The sequence below is a fragment of the Ictidomys tridecemlineatus genome, chromosome 5, assembly GCF_052094955.1.
Source record: "Ictidomys tridecemlineatus isolate mIctTri1 chromosome 5, mIctTri1.hap1, whole genome shotgun sequence".
NCBI lineage: Eukaryota > Metazoa > Chordata > Mammalia > Rodentia > Sciuridae > Ictidomys > Ictidomys tridecemlineatus.
In genome coordinates this window covers 174,079,876-174,103,284 of record NC_135481.1, presented here as the reverse complement: position 1 = coordinate 174,103,284, position 23,409 = coordinate 174,079,876, and the positions used below count along the sequence as shown (strand labels likewise).

Genomic DNA, 23,409 nt, shown 5'->3' with positions numbered 1-23,409 from the left:
GGGAGGGACTGGTCATTTCCTGCAGGGCCACCCATTGCACACCTTTATTATATTTTTTAGAGGATTACTGTTACCTATATAGTTGGTTCATCCTGACAAAAACCATACATTCATGGAATTTGGTTTCAGCTCTGGATCCCTCCTTTCCTCTCCCAATCTCTCCTCCTTCCTCATCTCTACTAGACCTCCTTTTGTTCATCTCTATATTTGTTTTTGATTGGTCCTTTTTATTTTTGCATAAAGGTGAAATTCCCTGTGGAATATTTATATTTGCAACTAAACATGATTTTATCCAAAGTACATGTATGAAGACTTCCTTCCCCTTTCTGTTTCTCCTCTCTGACTCCTTTTTTTTGTTATTTGTTTTATTTTTTAAATACATGACAGCGGAATGCGTCACAATTCTTATTACAATATAGAACAATTTTCATGCCTCTGTTTGTATATAAAGCATGTTGACACCAATTCGCATCTTCATACATGTACTTTGGATAATGATGTCTATCACATTCCACCATCCTTGCTAATCCCTGCCCCCTCCCTTTCTCTCTCACCCCTTTTCCCTATCTAGAATTCATCTATTCCTCCCATGCTCCCCTCCCTACCCCACTATGAGTCAGCCTCTTTATATCAAAGAAAATATTCAGCATTTGTTTTTTTTTGGATTGGCTAACTTCACTTAGCATTATCTTCTCTAATGTCATCCATTTACCTGCAAATGCCATGATTTTATTCTCTTTTATTTGAGTAAAATTCCATTGTATATATATGCCATATATATTTTTTATCCATTCATCCAGTGAAAGGCATCTAGGTTGGCTCCATAGTTTAGCTATTGTGAATTGTGCTGCTATAAACATTGATGTGGCTGTGTCCCTGTAGTCTACTGTTTTAAAGTCCTTTGTGTATAGTCCAAACAGAGGGATAGCTGGGTCGAATGGTGGTTCCATTCCCAGATTTCCAAGGAATCTCCATACTGCTTTCCATATTGGCTGCACCAATTTGCAGTCCCACTAGCAATGTATGAGTGTGCCTTTTCACCCACATCCTCACCAAAACTTACTGTTGTTTGTCTTCATAATAGCTGCCATCCTGACTGGAGTGAGATGTTATCTTAGAGTAGTTTTGATTTGCATTTCTCTAATTGCTAGAGACGATGAACATTTTTTCATATATTTATTGACTGATTGAATATCCTCTTCTGAGAAGTGTCTGTTGAGGTCCTTGGCCCATTTGTTGATTGGGTTATTTGTTTTTTTGGTGTTTAGCTTTTTGAGTTCTTTATATACCCTAGAGATTAGTGCTCTATCTGATGTGTGAGGGGTAAAAATTTGCTCTCAAGATGTAGGCTCTCTATTCACCTCACAGATTGTTTCTTTTTCTGAGAAGAAACTTTTTAGTTTGATTCCATCCCATTTATTGATTCTTGGTTTTAATTCTTACACTATAGATGTCTTATTAAGGAAGTTGAGGCCTAATCCCACATGATGAAGGTTAGGGCTTACTTTTTTCTTCTATTAGACACAGGGTCTCTGGTTGAATTCCTAAGTCCTTGATAGATTTTGGGTTGAGTTTTGTGCATGGTGAAAGATATGGGTTTAATTTCATTTTGTTGCATATGGATTTCTAGTTTTCCCAGCACCATTTGTTGAAGAGACTATCTTTTCTCCAATGCATGTTTTTGGCAAATTTGTCTAATATAAGATAATTGTAATTTTGTGGGTTAGTCTCCATGTCCTCTATTCTGTACCATTGGTCTACCAGTTTGTTTTGGTGTCAATACCATGCTGTTTTTGTTACTATTGTTCTGTAGTATACTTAAGTTCTGGTATAGCGATGCCACCTGCTTCACTTTTCCTGCTAAGGATGCTTTAGTTCTTCTGGATCTCTAACTTTTCCAGGTGAATTTCATGACTGCTTTTTCTATTTCTATGAGGAATGCCATTGGGATTTTGATCAGAATTGCATTAAATCTGAATACTGCTTTTGGAAATATGGTCATTTTGATAATATTAATTCTGTCTATCCAAGAGCAAGGTAGATCTTTCCATCTTCTAAGGCCTCTTTGATTTCTTTCTTTAGGGTTCTGTAGTTTTCACTGTATAGATCTTTCACCTCTTTTGTTAATTTGATTTCCAAGTATTTTATTTTATTTTTTGAGGTTATTGTTAATGGGGTAGTTTTTCTCCTTTCCTTCTCAGAGGATTTGTCACTGATATACAGAAATATGGGTGTTGATTTTATAACCTGGTACTTTGCTGAATTCATTTACTAGTTCTAGAAGTTTTCTGGTGTAATTTTACGGGTCTTCTAGGTATAGAATCACATTATCAGCAAATAGTGCTAATTTAAGTTCTTCTTTTCCTATCCATATACCTTTAATTTCTTTCATCTGTCTAATTGCTCTGGCCAGTGTTTCAAGGACTACGTTAAATAGAAGTGGTGAGACAGGGCATCCCTGTCTTGTTCCAGTTTTTAGAAGGAATGCTTTCAATTTTTCTCCATTTAGAATGATGTTGGCCTGGGGCTTAGCATAGATAGCCTTTACAATGTTGAAATATGTTCCTGTTATCCCTAGTTTTTCTAGTGTTTTGAACATGAAGAAGTGCTGTATTTTGTCAAATGCCTTTTCAGCGTCTATTGAGATGATTATATGATTCTTATCTTTGAGTCTATGGATGTGATGAAATACATTTATTGATTTCTGTATGCTGCACCAACCTTGCATCCCTGGGATGAATTCCACTTGATCATGGTGCAGGATCTTTTTGATATATTTTTGTATTTGATTTGCCAGAATTTTATTGAGAATTTTTGCATCTATGTTTATTAGAGATATTGGTATAAAGTTTTCTTTCTTTAATGTGTCTTTGCCTGGTTTTGGAATCAGGGTGATATTGGCATTCTAGAATGAGTTTGGAAGTGCTGCCTCTTTTTCTATTTCCTAAGATAAATTGAAGAGTATTGGTATTAGTTCTTCTTTAAAGGTGTTGTAGAACTTGGCTGTGTTACTGTCCTGTCCTGGTCTTTTCTTGGTTGGTAGACTTCTGATGGTATCTTCTATTTCCTCATTTGATATTGGTCTGTTTAAATTGTGTATTTCTTCCTGATTTAGTCTGGGCAAGTTGTATGACTTAAGAAATTTGTTGATGCCTTCACTATCTTCTATTTTATTGAAGTATAAGTTTTCAAAATAATTTCTAATTATCCTCTGTATTTCTGTAGAGTCTGTTGTGATATTACCTTTTCCATCATGTATGCTGGTAATTTGGATTTTTTCTCCTTTTCTTCATTAATGTAGCTTAAGTTCTGTCAATTTTGTTTATTTTTTCAAATAACCAACACTTTGTTTTGTCAATTTTTTCAATTGTTTCTTTTGTGTTGATTTCATTGATTTCAGCTCTAATTTTAATTATTTCCTGACTTCTACTGACTGTGTGAGTGGTATGATTTGTCTCAACCTTTCACCTTCAGTCTGTGTATTTCTTTACCTATCAGATGAGTCTCCTGGAGGAAGCATATTGTTGGGTCTTTTTTTTTTTCCAATCCAATCTGTTAGTCTATGTCTTTTAATTGGTGAGTTTAAGCCATTAACATTCAGGGTTACTATTGAGACATGGTTTGTATTACCAGCCATGTTATTTATCTTGACTTGATTTTCTTCTTTGATTAGTTTTTCCTTTAGGATACTACCTCCCTCTGCTGATTTTCATGGTTGTTTTTTGTTTCCTCTTCATGGAACATTTTCCCAAAGATGTTTTGTAGTGTCAATTTTCTAGCTATAAATTCTTTTAACTTCTGTTTATCATGGAAGGTTTTTATTTCATCTTCAAATCTAAAGCTTAAGTTTGCTGGATACAAGATTCTTGGTTGGCACCCATTTTCTTTCAGAGCTTGATATATGTTGTTCCAGTATCTTCTAGCTTTCAGGGTCTGTGTTGAAAAATCTGTCATTATCCTACTTGGTTTTCCCCTATATGTAATATGATTGCTTTTTCTTGTGGCTTTTAAAATTCTCTCCTTATTCTGTTTGTTGGGCATTTTCATTATAAAGTGCCTTGGTGTGGGTCTGTTGTGATTTTGTACACTCAGCATCCTGTAGGCTTTTTGAATTTGGATTTCTAATTCATTCGTCATGTTTGGAAAATTTTCTGATATTATTTCATTGAATAGATTGTTCATTCCTTTGGTTTGGACCTCTATGACTTCCTCTATCCCAATAACTCTTAAATTTGGTCATTTTATGCTATACCATATTTCTTAAATGTTCTATTTGTGGTCTATATTTTTTTTCAAGATTATATATTTTGTCTTTATTGTATGATGTCCTATCTTCCAAGTGGTTTACTTTGTGATGCTTTCATTTGAGCTTTTAATTTGGTTTATTATTTCCTTCATTTTGAGGATTTCTGTTTTTTTTCTTTCTTTTTTTTTTTTTTAGCACATCTATCTCCCTGTTGGGGTGATCTTTTGCTTCCTGTATTTGTTTATGTAGCTCCTTGTCAAAGTGATATTTCATTGCCTGTATCTGCTCTCTTACATCTTCCTTGAGTTCTCAGATCATTTTAACCATGTACATCCTAAACCCCTTCTCTGTCATTCCTCCTGCTGTGGCTGCCAAGGATTCTCATGATGTGGTGTCTTCATTTGTTTGGGGCACTTTCTTCCCTTGTCTTTTCATTTTGCTCCTGTGTTTTCCTTTCCAGGGTCTAGATTGCTATTGTTTTTATCCTATAGGTTTGTAGTGCTCTTGTATGGCTTCAAGACCTCTCCTTTGTGGGGAAGGACAATGTTAACAGATCCCAATATCAATAATATACCACCTATGAACTATTGTTGTTATCAAGACATTTACAGTTTAGTCTCGATGTACAGACATGTTGGATTCAATTTTTATCTAAAATATAATCAGTAGTTTTGTAAAAAGGTTACAGTTTCTGACAGTGGACAATAAACTGCACATGGCATTTAGGATGATATGTTGAGGAGGAAGAATGTGAAGATAGAGAATTAATGTATCTTAGGAAGTATGAAGGAGAAATCTAGTGAAGAGGGTCAGTAGCAAGAGAATAGACAGGAGGTAATTTAGGGTAGGCAAGTATGTGGGATGACAGTAGAGTACATAAAACAACACCCATATGTATTTAGAAAAATACAGATGTCAAACAGTAAAATTTGGAAGGGGAAAGAAAAATGAAAGAAGAGAAAAGGAAAAAAAAAAAGGGCATATAGAACACCTCTGTACTATATTATTCAGATGACTCAGTCCTCAAAGTCCTGTTTCATGCAAAGTTCTTGGTTTCAATATGTTGGGGATGTGAGGGCCGGAGATGGAGGGGTAGAAGAGAAAAAACCAACCAACCAAACAACCAAAAACTTGAAGGAAGAAGCCAGGGCTGTAGCTAGCTTTAGAGATCCCCAACTTTCTTGCTTCTCTTCTCCTCCAGTAGGTGGCGCTGTCTGCTGTAAGCTGGTGTCTCAGCCCTCTGGATCATGGAGGTGACCTGGTGGGAGACTGGTCCTGGCACAGGGAACCTGGATGTGGGAGTGCCACTCACCAGTCCCTGCAGAAGGACGGCACCTCATGGATCTCTTTTTGAAACCACTCTCTCATACGAGGTGAGCGCCGGGTACTATCTCCCTCTCTATCTGGAGATTCCCCAGTTCCTGGTCTCTCCCTCTCCCCCAGCAGTTCCCAATTGAGGAAACTCTCACCTGATGGCTCCTGTGGGCGGCTCCCTGGTCGCACTGCACACCTATGTTGGGCAGCTACTGTGTTGGGTTACGACTGCTGGGGAGTGGTAAGGTTGGAAACCTGGTACCTGGCCTCTGGAGATGCGATCTGGGAACTGCCCCTAGGTGAATGGTGAGAATGTTGAGCCAAGATGGCGGGGGTCTGCTTTCAGCGCAGGGGAGCCTGGTGAGGTGGGGGGAGCCTGGTGAGGTGGGGGGTGCCTGGTGAGGTTGGGGGAGCCTGGTGAGGTAGGGGGAGCCTGGTGAGGTGGGGGGGTGCCTGGTGAGGTGGGGGGAGCCTGGTGAGGTGGGGGGAGCCTGGTGAGGTGGGGGGAGCCTGGTGAGGTGGGGGGAGCCTGGTGAGGTGGGGGGAGCCTGGGGAGGTGGGGGGAGCCTGGTGAGGTGGGGGGAGCCTGGTGAGGTGGGGGGAGCCTGGGGAGGTGGGGGGAGCCTGGGGAGGTGGGGGGAGCCTGGGGAGGTGGGGGAGCCTGGGGAGGTGGGGGGAGCCTGGGGAGGTGAGGGGAGCCTGGGGAGGTGGGGGGAGCCTGGGGAGGTGGGGGAGCCTGGGGAGGTGGGGGGAGCTGGGCGATGGCGTTGTGCTGTGGGTAGGTAGCAGCTGAGTGACCTGCGTGGGAGCAGATCACTCTTGGCGATCTGCAGATGTGTTGATAGGTGATTCTGCTCAGGCACTCACCGAGTTTTGCGTGGACTGGAATTTCTGGCTTTGGGTCTTGCTCCAACACCGGGCATCCTACTTGTACACGGAGGCCCAGATCCCTGCATGGGATCACAGCGCTGGTGATTTCTGCAGAGAGCAGCTGGCTAGGGGTCCTCTAACACTCTCAGAATGTAGTATTCTGAGTAGGCAAATCTGCGGGTCTGGAGGCCTGGGGTGCCGGTAATGGGACAGCTCACTCCCTTTCTGCCATCATGTTTGAGAGCCCTCTCTGACTCTTGATCTCCTTCTACGATGCTGACCTTTCTTATATTTTTATTATACCCTGCCCTGCTCTCCTTGAGAAAAAATATCCCAACATTGATTTTCTGACTCTGACTTATCTCACATAGCACAATGTTCTCCATTTTCATTCAATCACCACCAAATGCCATAATTTTATTCCTTTTTTTTTTTGGCTGAGGAGATCTCCATTGCATATAAAACCACAGTTTCTTAATCCATTCATCTATTGAGAGGCACATGGTTTATTCCATAATTTAGCTATTGTGATTGTGCTGTGATACACATTTAGCTGGCTGCATCCCTGTAGGATGCTGATTTTAGATCTTTTGGGAAAACACCCAGGAGTGGGATAGCTGGGTCATGTGGTGGTTCCATTCCTAGTTATTTGAGGATTCTGCACTCTGATTTCCTGAGTGGTTGCCTGCATTTGCAGTCCCACCAACAATGCAGATTTCAGTGAACATTTCACATACATCCTTGCCAACACTTACTATTATTTGTAATCTTAGCATTTGCCGTCAGACTGGAGTGAGATAAAACTGTATTGTAGTGTTGATTTGCATTTCCCTGATTTCAAGGACTGTTTAAATTTTTTTCAAATACATATTGGCCATTTGTGTTTCTTCTTTGAAGACATTTCTGTTTAGTTTTTTTTGTCCCATTTGTTTTTTTGGGTTTTATTATTATTATGGCTTAGGTTGAATGCTTTGAGTTTTGTATATTTTCTGCATTTTAATCCCCTGTTGGGAAAGTGTCTGGTAAAGCTCCTCTCCCATTCTGTAGGCCCTCTCTTCATTCCCTTCATCATTTCCTTTGCTGTGCACCAGGTGTTAACTGATGGCATTCCACTTATTGATTCTTGATTTTCTTTCTTGCACTTTGAGGTTTCATTAAAGAACTTTTCACCAGAACCTACATGATGGAGTGTTGGCCCTGTGTTTCCTTTTAGCATTTGCAAGGTTTGTGGACTAATTCTCAAGTCTTTGATGCATTTTTATTTGACTTCTGTGCAGGGTGACAGATATGGATCTAGTTTCAATTTTCTACATGTAGCAGCTCTCCAGTTTTCCCAGCACCATTTGGTAAAGAGGGTTTTTTTCCAAAATGTATCTTTAGCACTTTTGTCAAATATCAGGTAGCTGTCAGTATGTGGGTTTGTCTCTGTGCCTTTATCCTTTTACAGTGGTCTTCATGTCTGTTTGTGGCCAATGCCATGCTGATTTTGTTACTACAGCTCTGTAGTATAATTTCAGGTCAGGTCTGGTGATGGTCCCTGCGTTACTTTTCTTGCTTAGTATTGCCTTGGCTATTCTGGGTCTCTTATTCTTCCAAATGCATTTAAGATTTTTTTCTAATTCTGTGAATAATGTTATTGTCATTTTGATGAGGATTACATTGAATCTGTATATTACTTTTGGTAGTATGGCCATTGCTCTTGGTAGTAGGGCCATTTTGAGATATTAGTACTGCCTATGAGAAAACATGGGAAGTTTTTCATCTTCTATAGTTTTCTTCAATTTTATTCTTCAGTGTTCTTTAATTTTCATCTAAAGCTCTTATATTTTTTTGAAAAGATTAAGTCCCATGACCTTTATTTGTTTGAGTTTTTGTGGGAATGGGATGGTTTTGATGATTTCTTCTTTGTCTAAATCACTGTTAAGAGTATAGGAAAGCAATTGATTGATGGTTATAGATCTTGAAGGATTCTTTGTTGAATTGATTTATAATCTCTAGAAATTTTCCAGTGGAGTTTTTAGGGTCCTCTAGGTATAAGATTATTCATTTGCAAGGAGATGATTTACTCTGTTCCTATTTGTATCCCTTAATTTCCATCTCTTGCCTAATTGTTCTATCTAGTGTTTCAAGATTTATATTGCACAGGAATGGGGAGAATGGATAACTTGACTTGCTCTTCATTTTAGGGAAAATGCATTTAAATTTTCTCTACCTACTGTGATGTTGGTTGAGGTGTGTTATTCAAAGCTTTTAAAATGCTAAGGTATGATTCTCTGTCCTCTCTTTCTCCAGCGTTTTTCACATGAATCGATGCTCAAAAGATCTTTTCTGCATCTATTGAGATGGTCCTGTGATTCTTGCCCTTAATTCTGTCTAATTGGTAAATAACATTAGTTGATTTGCATATGTTGAACCAACCTAGCCTCCCTGGGATGAAACCCATTGATCATGCTGTATTTGCATCTTGATGTGTTTTTCATGCAGGTTGGTAATATTTCATTAAGTATTTTTGCATCTAGGTCCATCAGTGATATTTGCCTGGTTTTCATATAAAGATTATTCTAGCTTCATAGAGTGCATTTGGGAGTGTTCCCTCCTTTTCAATTTCATGGCACAATTAGAGAAGGACTGGTGTTAGTTTTTCTTTAAAGATGTGGTAGAACTTAGCTGACGATGCCTGTGGTCCTCGTCTGTTCTTTGTTGGAAGCCTTTTATTTGCTGTTTGAATTTCACTCCTGACCCTGTTCTGTTTTGGGGTTCAATCTGGGCAGGTCACATGTATCTAGTAATTCATCAATATCTTCTAGATTTTTCTGTTTTTTTTTTGAGTCTGAATTTTGCACATAGTGTCTAGACTTTCTTTGGATTTCAGAAGTGTTTCCAGTGATGTTTCCTTTTTAATCTTTAATTTGATAAATTTGGGTCTTCTCTCCCTTCCTTTGGTCATTTGGCTGAGGGATTTTCAATCTTATTTAGCTTTTCAAAAAACCAGCTCCTCCTTGCATTGATCCTCTGTGTTGTTTTTCATTCTCACTTTCATTAATTTCTGCTCTGATCTTAATGATTTCCTATCCTCTACTCTTTCTGAAATCAGTTTGTTCTTCCTATCCTAAGGCCTTGAGTTAGAGTATAACCTTATTTATTTGATATTTCTTTATTTCATTCAGGTAGGCACTCAATGATTTAGATTTTCTTATTAGAGCTGCTTTCATAGTGTCCCAGAGATTTAGATATGTTGTATCTCTGTTTGAATTTGCTTCTAGGAATTTCTTCATTTCTACTCTCTTTTTTCTACTCTCATTTGGCTGAGGGATTTTCAATCTTATTTAGCTTTTCAAAAAACCAGCTCCTCCTTGCATTGATCCTCTGTGTTGTTTTTCATTCTCACTTTCATTAATTTCTGCTCTGATCTTAATGATTTCCTATCCTCTACTCTTTCTGAAATCAGTTTGTTCTTCCTATCCTAAGGCCTTGAGTTAGAGTATAACCTTATTTATTTGATATTTCTTTATTTCATTCAGGTAGGCACTCAATGATTTAGATTTTCTTATTAGAGCTGCTTTCATAGTGTCCCAGAGATTTAGATATGTTGTATCTCTGTTTGAATTTGCTTCTAGGAATTTCTTCATTTCTACTCTCTTTTCCTCTTTGATCCATTCTATATTTAAAGATTAACCCACACAGAAAAAAGCACAATGAGGACAGGAGAGGTGATAATTGTGGAAATGAGATTAAACTGGGCACAAGTGGGTCAGAAGAGAAGCAGCTGGCCATGGTGTGTGGACATGGATCCTGCATATGGACTTTCCTTTGTGGATGGATGAACCTAGTGAATTGACATTACCCACATACACAAGGGGAGAGGTGGTGACCAAAAGGGAGATGGTACTAAAGGGGCTGATAAATCACCCAGGTAGAAAAGATGCTTGCTTCACATCTTCCGATAAAGAAGAACAGGCCAATTTGCTGAAATTCCTCTGGGTAAGCTTTTATAAAGAAACAAAACACTAACACTCAATGTTTCTAATGTTTCAAATGACTGGGCACTACGCCTTCATTTTATTATGGTTTTTGTTTCCCTATATGTTTAAACTGACATTTAACTGATATTTTGTGTCTTTCATATTGTGACAAACGGGTGAAAAGGTGGAAGAACCATCGTTATTTTCATGATTAATGTGGAGATGGTTTCCCAGGGTTTTGGTTTCAGTTTGCATGGTCATTTTGACAATCCTGCTCTTCCAGGGAGAGAAAGGCTGCCTTTATAGGACAATACTGACGTTCATAAGTGCTAAGAAGACAATCACTGGGTTTAAGGAGCACCTTTTTATTTCTGGGTTTGAGGCATAGGACACATAGGTAAAGAGGAAGGAGCATAATTTTTCATATTAAACAGAATGAGTTTCATGTGAGAACCTCAACAAGGCTGGGGAGAAGGCGTAGGCAGGAAAAAGATGGCTGAGTGACTCTTGAGAGCGAGGACTTGGGGTGCTTGATGGCCAAGCCCAGGGCAATGGAGGAGAGGCATCCTGACGTGGTCAGGTGGGGCTGGCTTGTCACGTTCTGGAGAGGTCTGATGAGTACTGCTCAGAGGCAGGTCCCAGGGCCCTGCTCAGGACCATGAGTTCAGGCTTAGCCGTGGGGCATCGAGGACTGGGCAGAGGAGCAACAGAGGCCTGTGGGCTGGTGTCCAGGGAGGAGGCATTTGGAACAGTCTACAGAGGCTTCTTGGCAGCTCCTTCTCTCAGGCTGAGCACCATGGAGCAAGAAGAAGGTGGCAGAGACGGAGGGTCCCAGGCAGCAGGGAGTGATGAAGGATCTGTGGGAAACATGTCCACATTCAGGTATCTGCTCACTATTCCTGAGAGTTTTCTGAGAGCAGTGATCCTCATGTGGCTGTCCTGGGACACCTGTTTTGATTGAAACTATGGCCCCAAGACAGGACTCTCAGTCAGCCTCTCCTGAGTCCTGACTCCCCTTCCCCCCTTCCCTCCCCATGCAGTGGGCCACAATGAGAGTCAGAAGTGAGCACCCTGAGAGCAGCCCACCTAGTCTTCTCAGCATTGCTCTGTATGGTAGAATCTTCCTGCACATGGAGGCCCAGCAGTTGACTATTAGACTAATCTAGAGGTGGCCTCCAGGGACACACCCAGTCTGCTGCACCTCTTTGTACCGCCATGACACATCATCTCTGGAACTCCTAGGACTCAGTGGACACCCATTGCCAACCCTTGACCTCCTCATCTCCTGCACACCCCACACACTTCCTGGGAGCTGGGACCCCACAGAAGTTGCATGAGACCTTGAGGGTGCTGAGGGGTGTGTGCCTGGTTCTCTAGACCCACTGACCCTGCAGCTGTGCACAGGTGGGCTGCACTCCCCCTGGCCCTGCCCCCTCTGCAGCAGTCTGTGCTCCACCCTCCCTCCTGGGGACTTACAGTCAGGACTTCTGCTTCCTGTGGATGTAGACAGCAGAGACACCGACTGCCAGTAGGATCTTGGGGCCAAACAACAGACCTATGAGGTGTGAAACTAGTGTAGACATCACTGTTCCTGAAAATCAAGGGACAGTGGGAGCCATTAGGAGGACTCTTATGTGTCCATTCCCAGAAGTCTCTACTTGCCCCATGTGAGGCTACCTGGGTCCCCCCAATTGTGAAGCAATAGCACACACACCCTGTCCAGGCTGTTGTAGTCAATCCTGAGGCAGAACCTGGTCACGAGGTTCCTTATTCCCACCCACCCAGTCCCAGGTCCCAGGTGTCCTCCCTGAGGGAAGGTGAAATTGTGTGCTCTGTGACATTGCCATCCCAGCTGTGCTGATTCTGTATTGATCCTCTGCGTCTCGTGGAGAGGGATCATCTCCTCCTGATAAGGACACTGAGGCCTGGGGAGTTAGGGAGGTCACAGCTTTGAGGAATCCAAACCCAGGGAAGCTCCTCCATGGAGTCCTATATGGTGACACCTGAGATCATGGTTTTTGGACCAAACAAATGCTCAGTGTCTTCAGGCCCAGAACAGTATTTTCAGTGGGGCATGAACATGGGTGAGGGCCCTTCCCTGGTGAGGGGTGAGGGCAAGGTTGCCGGCTCAGGTCCATGGGTGAGCTGAGGGGACCTGGGTCCCAGCACCTTGGGGAGGTGCAGGATGAACTAAGAAAACCACTGGCTGAAAAAGACTTTTGTGGGTCAAGAACATGTTCGTTTCTCCTATGTGGGAGGGGCCACAGTCTCCTAATAGCAGACCCCCTTCCAGTGCTCTGTCACCTGAAGTCTTCCTGTTGGACACACAAACCAGATCCAGGGAATTAGACCTGGGGAGTCTTTTCTTTGTTGCCATGAGCCATTTTTCCTTTTAAAATGATGCTAACAAAGATGGAAAAGTATTTTATGAAAAAAGTATTTCTGTTGGATCCTTGGGCAGGAGGGACACCTCACCCCGTGGGGCTGCTGCCCTGCTGGGGGCCACGGTTCTCAGCTGAGTGGTGCTCTGGGACACCCCCTCAGTGGAGGAGAGCTGCACTCCTGCCCCCTCCTCCCTCTAGAAGGCACCAGCATCAGAGCCTGCCTGAGCAGGAGTGGAAGACCCCCCCTCCTCCCCTGAAAGCAGCTCTGGGTTCCTCTGGCTGACTGTGGGGGCAGCTGAGCTGCTTCTGCATCTCTCTGCAGGTGGGAGGGACCTTGATGTTGATCCTGAGAACATTCCAGGAATCTCCCTGATCCCCTATGTCCATCACAGAGGGCACTTCCTATGGAAACCCAGCTCCAGGAGTGGTCTGGGAATCAGACTCTACACTGTGAGTTTGAACCTGGGACCCATCAGCTGCCTGGTAACATGGCCCCAGTGCTGGAGGTCAGGGTCACCTGGGCAGGCACTGGCCTGTGGTGGAGGTGCTGAAGTGAACCTGTTATTTAACCTCAGGAAGGGAACTTGTGGCATCTAGTGCTTGAACATGAAGTGGCTGCTCTTAGACTCTGGCTTTGGAGGGCAGAGGTCAGCAGAGTAAGTAGGAGAGAGGCTGTGAGGAAGGAGAACAGAGCATCTGGTAGGTGAACACCAGTCCTTTGGGGAAAGACAGTGAGAAACTAAGCGTGAGTCATCAGAAGGTAAAGGTGAAGTCTGGGAGCCAAAGGGGTTCCTGGTGGATTTTTGTCTCCTGGAGCCAGAGGGCAGCAAAAGCAGAGGTTTGGTTCCTGGATGTAATTCCAACAGTAGTAGAGATTCAGAGGAGTTGACATTCTCAGGTTCAAGGGCTCTTCCTGATAGGGAAGTTGAGGAAGCTGGAAATAAACATTAGGGCCATATGGATCAAAGCACTCCAAGATCTTCAGTGGACGTCTGGGTTGCTGGCCACAGTCTCAGCAGGATGGCTGCCAATTAACTCTGCCCCAAAGACATCCAGTGCCATCTTCCATGTCCATCCCAACAAAAATGCCTCTCCTGCATCATGTAATCCTCACCACATCCCAGAAAGGAGAAGTGCTGTGGTTCCACGTTACAGAGAGAATCTGGGATGCGCTAGGGCATACTTCCCATGGGCTGGCCCTCAGGATACACTTTTTATGGTGGTGTCCAGGTATGTCAGAGGAAACTGGGAGAGTCTCAGACCATTAACTGAAGCCTCCTCCCACAGAAGCAATAAAAAGAAGTTTGATATAAACCCAAAGTAAGCAGAATAAAGGAAATAATAAGGAAAAGAGTCAAAATTCAATAAAATGGAGCACAGGGAAGTAATAGAGAAAATCACTGAAACACAAATTGATCCCTTTGAAAGATCAATAAAATAGAAAATTTTCTTGCAAAATTGATGACAAATGAGAGAGAGAGAGAGAGAGAGAGAGAGAGAGAGAGAGAGAGAGAGAGAGAGAGAGAGAAAATGGCGGGAAAGAGGACACCCTAGTAACATCAAGATTGAACATTGTGTATTGCTACAGATTCTGCAGATATTAGACTGATAATAAAGAGATATTAGGTTCAAATATGCAGTTACAAAGTTGACACCTTAGGTAAAATGAACCAAAAATGCTTCAAGAATCACAACCTATCCCAATACACCCAAAATGAAATCTAGCATGTAAGTGGTCCTAAACTGCTAAGGAAATACATCATTTAAAAAGTTGGCAAAAGCTTACTGATGCCCAGCTGGTTTCCTAAGGAGATTGTACCATGCATTTAAGGATGAATTAAAACCAATTTTGGTGCAGAGCAAAGAGGTATAAAAGGAATTTTGAAAAATTTGAATATATACTCCAATAATTTTTAATGATTAGAGAAAATTATCATTATTATTTTTTTTAACTGGGATAGTGCTGTTGGATTTGTAGAAGAATGTCCTTCATCATTTGACAACTCCAGCTGTGGACTCCTGGTACTGATGTGCATACCTGTTTAAATTTTTAGCAGATGTGTTTATGAAGCTTCCATGTAACTCCTACTATGAGGAAAATTGCATTTGCTTCCTATCATTACTCTTCCTTCAAGAAAAGGACAAATCATTGCCCAGTGTTGACCCAGCACATGAAACCCAAGATAGGACATCTGGAAGGAACTTGCACCTTGAAAGAGTTTTTTTGAAGTCCAGACCTGCTGTTGTGGTTACATAGGAAATAATACACATTGGGCTACAGAATGGGGTCTCCAGACAACTATGGGTCTTTGGGACAATTTTTCATGGGAGAAGGAACATTGTTTTTAATTAGCAAAAGTTTGCTCTATGGGCTGGAATTGGCCCTGTCCCCAGCAACTTAGATTTGCATTGAGTAGTATGGATATTCTCTCCATGTGTCAGGGCAGGAAGCCATCAGCCATGTTCCCATTGCTCTCCAGGGCTGTCCTAGTTTCCCTTTCTGTAAACTCCTAACACACAGGTAGTTGAAGCATCAAAGGAGAATATACACAAGCAGAAATTTGCATGTTGTGATGAGGCTTTGAGGGTCATCATTACAGTAGGTCTGTGACCACAAATCAGGAGGAAATCAAGACCCCTGTGGAGACCACTCAAGGTCACCTAGGGGCCTGCTCCAAACAGTCTCCACCTCCTCAGGGAGTCCTTTCCAGATTTCCCCTAGAGGAGCCAGAGTCTGTGTGGTGAGGATACAGATGTGTATGGAAAATTCTAATATGGAATAGAAGCTGGGCAGAGGTCAGCAGGGTACGTAGGAGAGAGAGACCCTGAGGAAGGAGAAGAGAGAAACTGGTAGGTGGACAGACAAGAGGCTGAACAGTAGGACAGGAGGGTTCCCCTCCCTCTCCTTCTTCTCTAATATCTATTTATGTCAGAGGATCCATGGAGAGATGGACCAAGCTGTTCACAGGGGAGACTCTTGGGGTGAAGAATGGGGGATTGCCAGTGAATGTAAGGTATATATACACACTTGATAATTATTCTACAGTGAATAGGAATACTACCTGTAGCACTAAAAAAAAAAAAGATAGAAGATAGTAAAGACCAAGTCAGCTGAAGTGGACATTCCACCAGGGAGAATTTTTTTCTTTTTGGTATTGGAGATGGAGCCCAGGGGTGCTTATCCACTCAACCATGTCCCCAGCCCTTTTCAATATTCATATACAGACATGGCCTCTATGAGTTGCTTAGGGGCTTGGTGAGTTGCCTAGGCTGACCTGGAATTTGCCTTCCTCCTGCACCAGCCTTCTGAGTGGCTGTGATTGGACACCTAGCCTGGCCAGGGAGGTGACTGTACCCTGTTTCTTCTGGGGGGGCGGAGATATCCAGCCTATGATTTCTGGAGGTAGCTGGTGGCCTTTCATGTACCAGCTAGCAGGTGACCACCGCATCCCCACTCTGGGCACAAGAGTTCACCAGGAGCCCCCTCATGTGGTACAGGTACTGTCCATGGTCTCTGTGATGACTGAGGTGGTTTCATCTTGGGCACTTCCATTCTCCAGCCAAGTCAGATTCAAGCTCAGGGGATAAAACTTCTTTGCCTGGCAGGTGACAATCACCTGGTTCTGTGTCACTTGTGTGTTTTTAGGTGACCTCCATAGTGGGTAAAAAGAGAGGTGGAAGGTGAGAGCAATTAGAATTGACAAGTGTCAGGTGAAGAAGGCAAGTGGCGGCGGCCAGGACAGGCCCATCCCCCATCCTGCCTTCCTCCTTAGTGTCCCTGTTTGAAGGCCCCATGAGATGTGTGCCCAACCCCACAGACGAGACCCTCAGAGTGTGGTGTGGGGAGCTGACTAAGACGCTGCTGTGTTCCAGGCTCTGGGTGCCCTGGGGGAAGGGGGTCACTGCTCTCATGTCACAACACACAGAGTCAAGATGAAGTTTAAAGCAATCGATCTCCTGGGAGAGTCCTCACTGTGGGTGTTGTCCATACCTTGCTCCCTGAAGCTTGAAGAGACCTGCAGGGTGTAGCTCCTGGCGGTGGCTGGCTGCCCGTCATGCTCCACCCGGCAGGTGAACGTCACGTCCTCCCTGTGCACAGAGGAGTTGACCAGCAGCCAGCTCGTCAGGTTGAAGGTCCCGTCCTTGTTCTCTGACAGGGTTGAGGCTGTCTCTGTCCTGGACACATTTCCATTCTCCACCCAGGTCACCTGTAGGCTCCCGGGGTAGAAGTGCTTCACCTGGCAGGTGACGTTCACCTGGTTCCCTGCCATGGTGGGCAGGGGGGTGACCTCCACGGTGGGTGGAACTGAAACAGCACAGGGAGAAGCTGTGACCTTATGGGACAGATGCTGAGCTCCTCCCAGCAGGGCAAGGGCCTCCCTCAGGACAGGGCCAGGCATGCAGAGGGGCTCAGACACTGGGGGTTTGCACAGGAGTGAATCACTAACCACAGGGCCTGCCACCCACAGGTGCCAAGGGACCAGCAGCTCCCCTGAGGGTAAAAGTGAGTGAGGTTGGTAAGCAGAATTCTGGCCTGAAAGAAGTTTAGCAGAATAGATGGAACCCCCCACTCAGCAGTGGTAGTTTCTACTGGGCGATTTAATGAAGCCAGTAGCACATGCTGGCCACGGGGCAGGAGTCCACATGTGATGGCTGGTGGCAGCACTGCTGGGAATTAGACCCCAAGCCACTGAGGTCCTGGAGAAAAGGCCCCTGGGGAGCAGCAGGCTGGGTGGCCAGTGTGGGCTGGAGCAGGGAGTAGGGTCCTGTACCTCGGATGGTGTCAGCCAAGTTGACAATCCCCTGAAGAGGAGGGCCCCCCTCCAAGGTGAAATGGGCCACTTTGCAGATGACCTGAGAGTAGATGTCTCCAGGGGCCAGGGTCACCTGGGCTGTGCTGGACACGCTGTAGGACACACTTTCTCCCCTGGGGTCCACGCTGGTCTGGGTGTGCGAGAGCTCATTCCTATTTTTGAACCACTTGAGGGTGATGTTCTGGGGGGAGAAGCCGTGGGACTTGCAGGTGAAGCTCACCGTCTTTCCAGGTGTGGCCCTCATCACTGGACCCGACACCACAGGGGGAGAGGGTCTGGCTGTGAAGGGGATTGACAGACGGGTCAGGTAATTGGGAAACCCCTGCTGCCCACAAACCGGTGACATGGTTAACAATCGTCCCCGACATTATTGTTGGTGTTATTATTTGCTGTGCTGGAGATTGAGCCCAGGTGCATGCTGAGCACATGCTCTATCACTGGGCTACAACCACAATGACAAGACATGATGTTTTTAATGCTCCTAATAAAGCTCTCTGGGTGCTGAGCTGATCCCTGTGTGGTGTCCCTACCCTCAAGTCCCTGGGTGAGCCCAACTATGTAGCAACACAGTGAGGAATGTCAGCCCAGGTGCTGCTTCAGCCTGAGGTCAGAGCCTTCCTCTCAGAACCAGGGCATCGCTACCAACCTGGGCGAAGGGAGGACCTCACAGCCCTGTCTCACCCTTTGTTAAAAACCTTTTCCTGCTGGCCTGCCCTGGAATTCTTGACACCAAAGAAGGTCATATTTAGAAACAAATGCAGGGGACAAACAGGACCAGGACACTAAAATGAACATGGGGACCAGCTCTCCATGCCGAGACGTGGCCCAGCACCTCATCTGTGGGATGGGGTGGTTGGCAAGTCTCCTCCCAGGCCACACTGAGCACAGCTGGCTTTGGGTCACACAGAGCTGCCCCTGGAATCTCAGCAAACGGTAGGGCCTGTTGCCCAGAGACTGGGGAGGCTGAGGCAGGAGGACTGCAATGTCCAGACCAGACTGGGAAACAGCGAGAACCTGCCTCAAAATATATAATTAAAAGGGCTGAGGATGAAGCTCAGTATTAAGGTGCCCCTGGTTTCAATCCTGAGTAACAATAACAAAACAAACAAAAACAAACTGAGGTCCATCCTTCTCCCAGACTTTGCACTGTGCATATCTCCTCCACAGGTGGTTATGAATTCACCCCAATTGTTCTTTCCACAAGTATGCCATGGGACTCACCTGGGCCAAGGCCTGAATTTGAGAAGGAGAGGATGAATGGGAGCTTTTTTTGAATCTGGGCTTCTCTGGGTCACTTGGCATTGGAGTCACAGGTCACTGAGTGCAGAGGAAGCCGCAAGGCTAAGTTCATAACTGACGGCTAATTACAAGAGATGCAGACCCAGGCCCTGGGCAGGTCCTGAGGGCACTCAGGGGAGAGCATCAGGAGGCTGCTTGCCTGTGGACAGGTCCTCAGACGGGCCCTTTGGTGTCTCTAGATTGTTCATCACCACCCAACACCTTCTAAAGCTGTCACCAGGCAGCAAAAATCATGAAGGTTTGTATCTGCAAATACTGACCTCCCTGCCTGACATGCACCCAGCCCTCAGAGGACACAATATGCAGGATGTCACTGAAGAAGTGGAGTCACCCAGACCCCAGCAGCCTGGAAGTCACACAGGGGATAGAGACTCCATTCAGTGGCCTCTTATCAGGAGCTAATCAGCATCCTGATGCTGCCCTGAGCCCCCAGAGACCCTCATTTCTTGATAACCACCGCCCCATGAGGAGGTGCGAGTGAGAGCCCATTATGAGACAAGGCCCAGAGAGGGGCATGGCCAGCCAAGGGCCCCAGGCTGGGGGAGAGGGCATAGAGCAGACTCCTGTCATCCACACAGGAGGACGACGTAACCCCTGTTCTTTTTCTGCTGAGCCTCAGTGTCCCCTTCTATAGAGAGTTCTTAAAGCACCACCCTGCAAGACAAGGGTGAAGGCAAGGGACGGTGCTGGAATGGAGTAGGTGCCCAATAAATGACATCTGTGGCTGCTATTGTCACCTTCTAAACCCACACATTCATTATTTAACAACAAATGCAGTGGGGACCCCAGGAACAGTCTCCATCCTGTTCCTGTGTCTGCCAAGAGAGGAGGAGCAGAAATCAGGCCTCGGCCCAGGTGAGGCCCATGGCATGTTGTGGAAAGAAGAACAATTGGGGTGGATCCGTAACCACCTGTGGAGGAGCCCTGCACAGAATAAACCTGTGTGAGAGGAGGAGCAGAAATCCCTGGATGATGGTGAAGCACCTGTTTTCTTGAATCCCCACAGCCCCCCAGGGAGGCACTGAGAGTCTGCCCAGGGCCTCAGGGTGCTCAGCAGGAACCAGCACTGAGCTGCACCCCCACCCTCTCCCTGTGTTCTTAAGAGTCCCCACAGGAAACAAGGTGATAAAGAGCTTCTCACGTCATGAACAGCATCACGGGGGTTTCATCCAGAGAAGCTGTTTCCATAAAGAGGGGCTCTGTGAAGGGACAGGGACAGACACCTCTATGGCATTATGGGTCATCAAGGCAGGGAGGGCTGTGTGCTGAAGAGGACTCAGTGGCTCCAGCTCCTGTTCAGAGACAGACTCATGTCAGATGTGGGCCCCAGGATGATGCTGGATCTGAGCGGGCTCTGTCAGGAGACCCTGCCATGGGCCCAGGGAGCTGAGCCCAGCACGGGCTGTTCTGGAGCATCCACACCTGAGAGGGCTCCCACGCTCTCCCTTACTGCCAAAGGAAAAACACCAGCTTCCCTTCCGTGTGTTCAGGACATGGATCTCAGGGGTCAAGAACCCTGGCTGTGTGTTAGAACCTTCTGGAGTAAGTAAAATCTTCAGATGCCCAGACTCATGTTGGAATTTAAAATCAAAATGTCAAGGTAAATCCTGGATCTGGGAGTTTTTGTCTTCAGTTTCCCACATGATTCCTATGCACAGCCAGTGGGGAGCCCCCAACCCCACCCACCACAACAGTAAGAAAAAAAATATAACCTCTCCACAGGAAGAAGTCTTTTGCCCTTGTTCAAAAATGGAGCAGCTCTGTGTGTCCTGCTGGGGCACCTCCCTATGGAAGGAGACCATGGCCAACATTCAGGAGATAATCTCCACTCACTGTGGCTTCAGGGTGTGAATGTGAGTGGATTCCTGAAACTTGGGAGACGGAGGAGGAGCATGGACGCTGCTCCCTGCCCAGTGGGTCAGGTCAGGTCTGTGTTGAGCCCCTCCTGTGCCCTGGCTCCTCTGTGGGGACAGTGTCTATTCCCAGGGCAGCAGGAGCCTGGGCTGGAGTCAGGTTGGGCTCTGTCCCCTCCTGGCATTAATGTGCTGTGAGAGAGAGGGCCTGCTGGGCCTCCAGCTCCCCAGGTCAACAGGGGTGGGCACAGGGGTGAAGGTCCATGTGTGCTGACCACCTCAGCCTCATGGCCTAGGAGGGGCATGCAGGGCCTCTTGCAGGAACCACACAGTGAGCTCCTGTGCTTCCTGAACTGGGAACCCCTGTTTCACCCACATGGAGAACACTCCCTGGGTGAGTGACCCAGCTCTGCTCCTGCCCTGCAGGGCCTGTGAGGGCTGGTCCCTGGGACACAGGGATTCACAGGCAGACCCAGGGCAAAGGCCCAGCCTCTTGGCAGCTCCTCCACCAGGGCCCAGGTCTACAGGGAACCTGAGCCTGTCAGAATCCTCTCAGGTGCTGTTCCAGGAGGGGAAGGAAGGAAAGATGCCCTCCCCCTCCCTGCTCTGGAGGCCTGGTCCTCAGGGAGGGACAGGAACAGTAGCCTGTGGGAGGGGAACTTTACCTGTCCTGCTCCCAGCTCTTTCCAGAGCATCCAGAGTGTGGATTGGCACACAGTGGGTCCTCGGTGCTGGTGGTATAAAGAAGGCTCACCCCCACAGGGCAGTGCTCTCTGCAGGCAGCAGACATGCTCTGGCTCTGTGATTGGCAAGTCCCTCAAACCCTCAGAGCCCTCAGCTGGGGAGCCACAGGGCAGGCCAGACTGGAAAAGGTCAGGGCTGTGGAGCAGGCAGGTGAGGGGTGCAGGTGCCCCCCATTTACCAGCCATGGAGCCTGGACCACATAGCACGGCCTCCACAGGCCTCTGCCTCCCTGACCTGCAGAAGGGGTGACAGTAGGTCATGACATGAGCACCCAGTGCTGCTCCTGCTTCTCAGCTGTGGCCCCCAGGGTGGAGGGCGTGACCCCTGACCTCCTGTCCCACCCCAGGGAGGAGGAGGCAGCTGCACTCACCTCGCACAGACAACTCAGTGCCTGGTCCAGACTTATACTCCTTATCAACAGGGGTCGATTTCTGGAACTTCACACAGTAGTAGGTGCCGGCGTCTGCTGGGGTGACATTACTGATGCGGATGGAAAAGTCCCTGTTGTCCCTCTTTGTGGCATCTGAGACATTTGTGACTCGGGGGAAGTGGCCTTCTATGAACTTGTAGATCAACTCCCGGCCTGGCCCTGCCCCCTTAAACCACTGCGTGGGCCCCACAGGGAGCAGGGAGGTCTTGTAGCAGTATAAGGTGGCTGACTCTCCAGCAGCGACAGACACTGACTTCTCAGGCTGGATCACCTGCAGCTCCTGTGCAGCCGCTCCTGGGGGAGACACAGGGTGGTCACTGCTCATCCTGGGGATCCCCTTGGTTTATCACGTGGTATCAGCAAAGCCTGTCACTGACTGAGTGCCCACAGAGTGGCCTTGAGCTCAGCACAGGGTGTGTCCTCACACTGAGCCTCCCCTGGCTGCACCTCCACACTGTGAGACACCTGCCCCTGAGGCCCAGAGCCCTGAGCAAGGTGGAGGGAGGGGACTTGAGGGCCTGAGCCCTCCCCTGAGCTCTCATGTGTCACCAACTGTTTGTTGCTCTTCCTTTTCTGAAGGGTCACTGGCCCTTCATGGACCATGACATTGTGTGGGGTCCTGTGGCTCTTTGGTCTCCTGAGTTTTGGGGAAGTGTGGATACAATTAGTGGGAAATGCATTTGACATGAATCTTGGCTCAGCTCCCTGTTCCACAGAGTTTCCAGCTCATGATGGGGTTCCCTCCTCCTGCCTGGAGTGATCATGGTGCATACAGCAATGAACGTGCAGCTCAAGTAAGAAATGAAACTTTGCTGAAGCCCCTGGCATATCTCCCCACAGTACGACCACCTTGTGTAAGTTTCTAATGCTGCTGTGACAAGGGACTGCACACCTAGTGCCTACAGCAACAGAAATCTATCAGGTTATGGTCATGACCATCAGAAGACAAATTTGCTGTCACTGGGCCTCCACCTGGGGGTCCTCATGAGAGCTGTTTCCTTAGGAGGCTGTTCCCTGCTCTCCACACCCAGGGGGCTGCCTGGGCTGCTTCCCCCTGTTTCCCATCCTCCTGTCCCTCCTCCCTCTTGCCTCCCCATCCCACATCCTTCCCTAGCTCTTACCCTCCTGCCTCCTCCTCCTCACCCTAGTGATCTATTGGGCCCCACCTGAAACCAGACCAGCACTGTGAAGCAGCTGTCTCCAACATGCTCCAGGAAAATTGGGATGAAGTGGAAAGAAAATCTAGAATATGATCAGCAAAATGAGAACATTAACAAAGAGAGAGAATGTATATATAAAAAAAGAGAAATATGGGAGTTGATAAGCTCAATTAACTCAGAAGTTCACTGGTGTTTCCACAATAGGTTTGAACAGGCAGTTGAAAAAAAAATCACAAAATGTGGAGCAGGATCCATTGACATTGCCGATTCTGCGATTCAAGGAAAAAACAAAACAAAACAATACCTCAGAATCTTGAAAAAAAACCACTAAAG

At 46.1% G+C, this 23,409-nt stretch overlaps 1 protein-coding gene across 1 annotated transcript; it reads right to left on the bottom strand.

Moving 5' to 3' along the window:
- Window positions 1-10,741: 10,741 nt before the first annotated feature.
- On the bottom strand, window positions 10,742-22,362 carry LOC144378081 (signal-regulatory protein beta-1-like). Its single transcript, XM_078051550.1, has 5 exons — window positions 21,857-22,362; window positions 17,549-17,869; window positions 16,768-17,082; window positions 11,869-11,983; window positions 10,742-11,249 (listed from the first exon to the last, which is right to left on the bottom strand). Exons 1-4 carry the CDS (start codon window positions 22,239-22,241, stop codon window positions 11,871-11,873), a joined length of 1,134 nt encoding a protein of 377 aa, XP_077907676.1. The 5' UTR covers window positions 22,242-22,362; the 3' UTR covers window positions 10,742-11,249; window positions 11,869-11,870.
- Between the last annotated feature and the right edge of the window lie 1,047 nt (window positions 22,363-23,409).

Excerpts from the sequence above, each read along its gene's own strand:
- LOC144378081 (XM_078051550.1), bottom strand. The coding sequence starts at position 22,241 with ATGAGCAGTGACCACCCTGTGTCTCCCCCAGGAGCGGCTGCACAGGAG. Across the intron at positions 17,870-21,856 it reads CACTGAGTTGTCTGTGCGAG|CCAGACCCTCTCCCCCTGTG; the intron begins GTGAGTGCAGCT and ends TCCCCTTCACAG. Across the intron at positions 17,083-17,548 it reads CTTGGCTGACACCATCCGAG|TTCCACCCACCGTGGAGGTC; the intron begins GTACAGGACCCT and ends GTGCTGTTTCAG.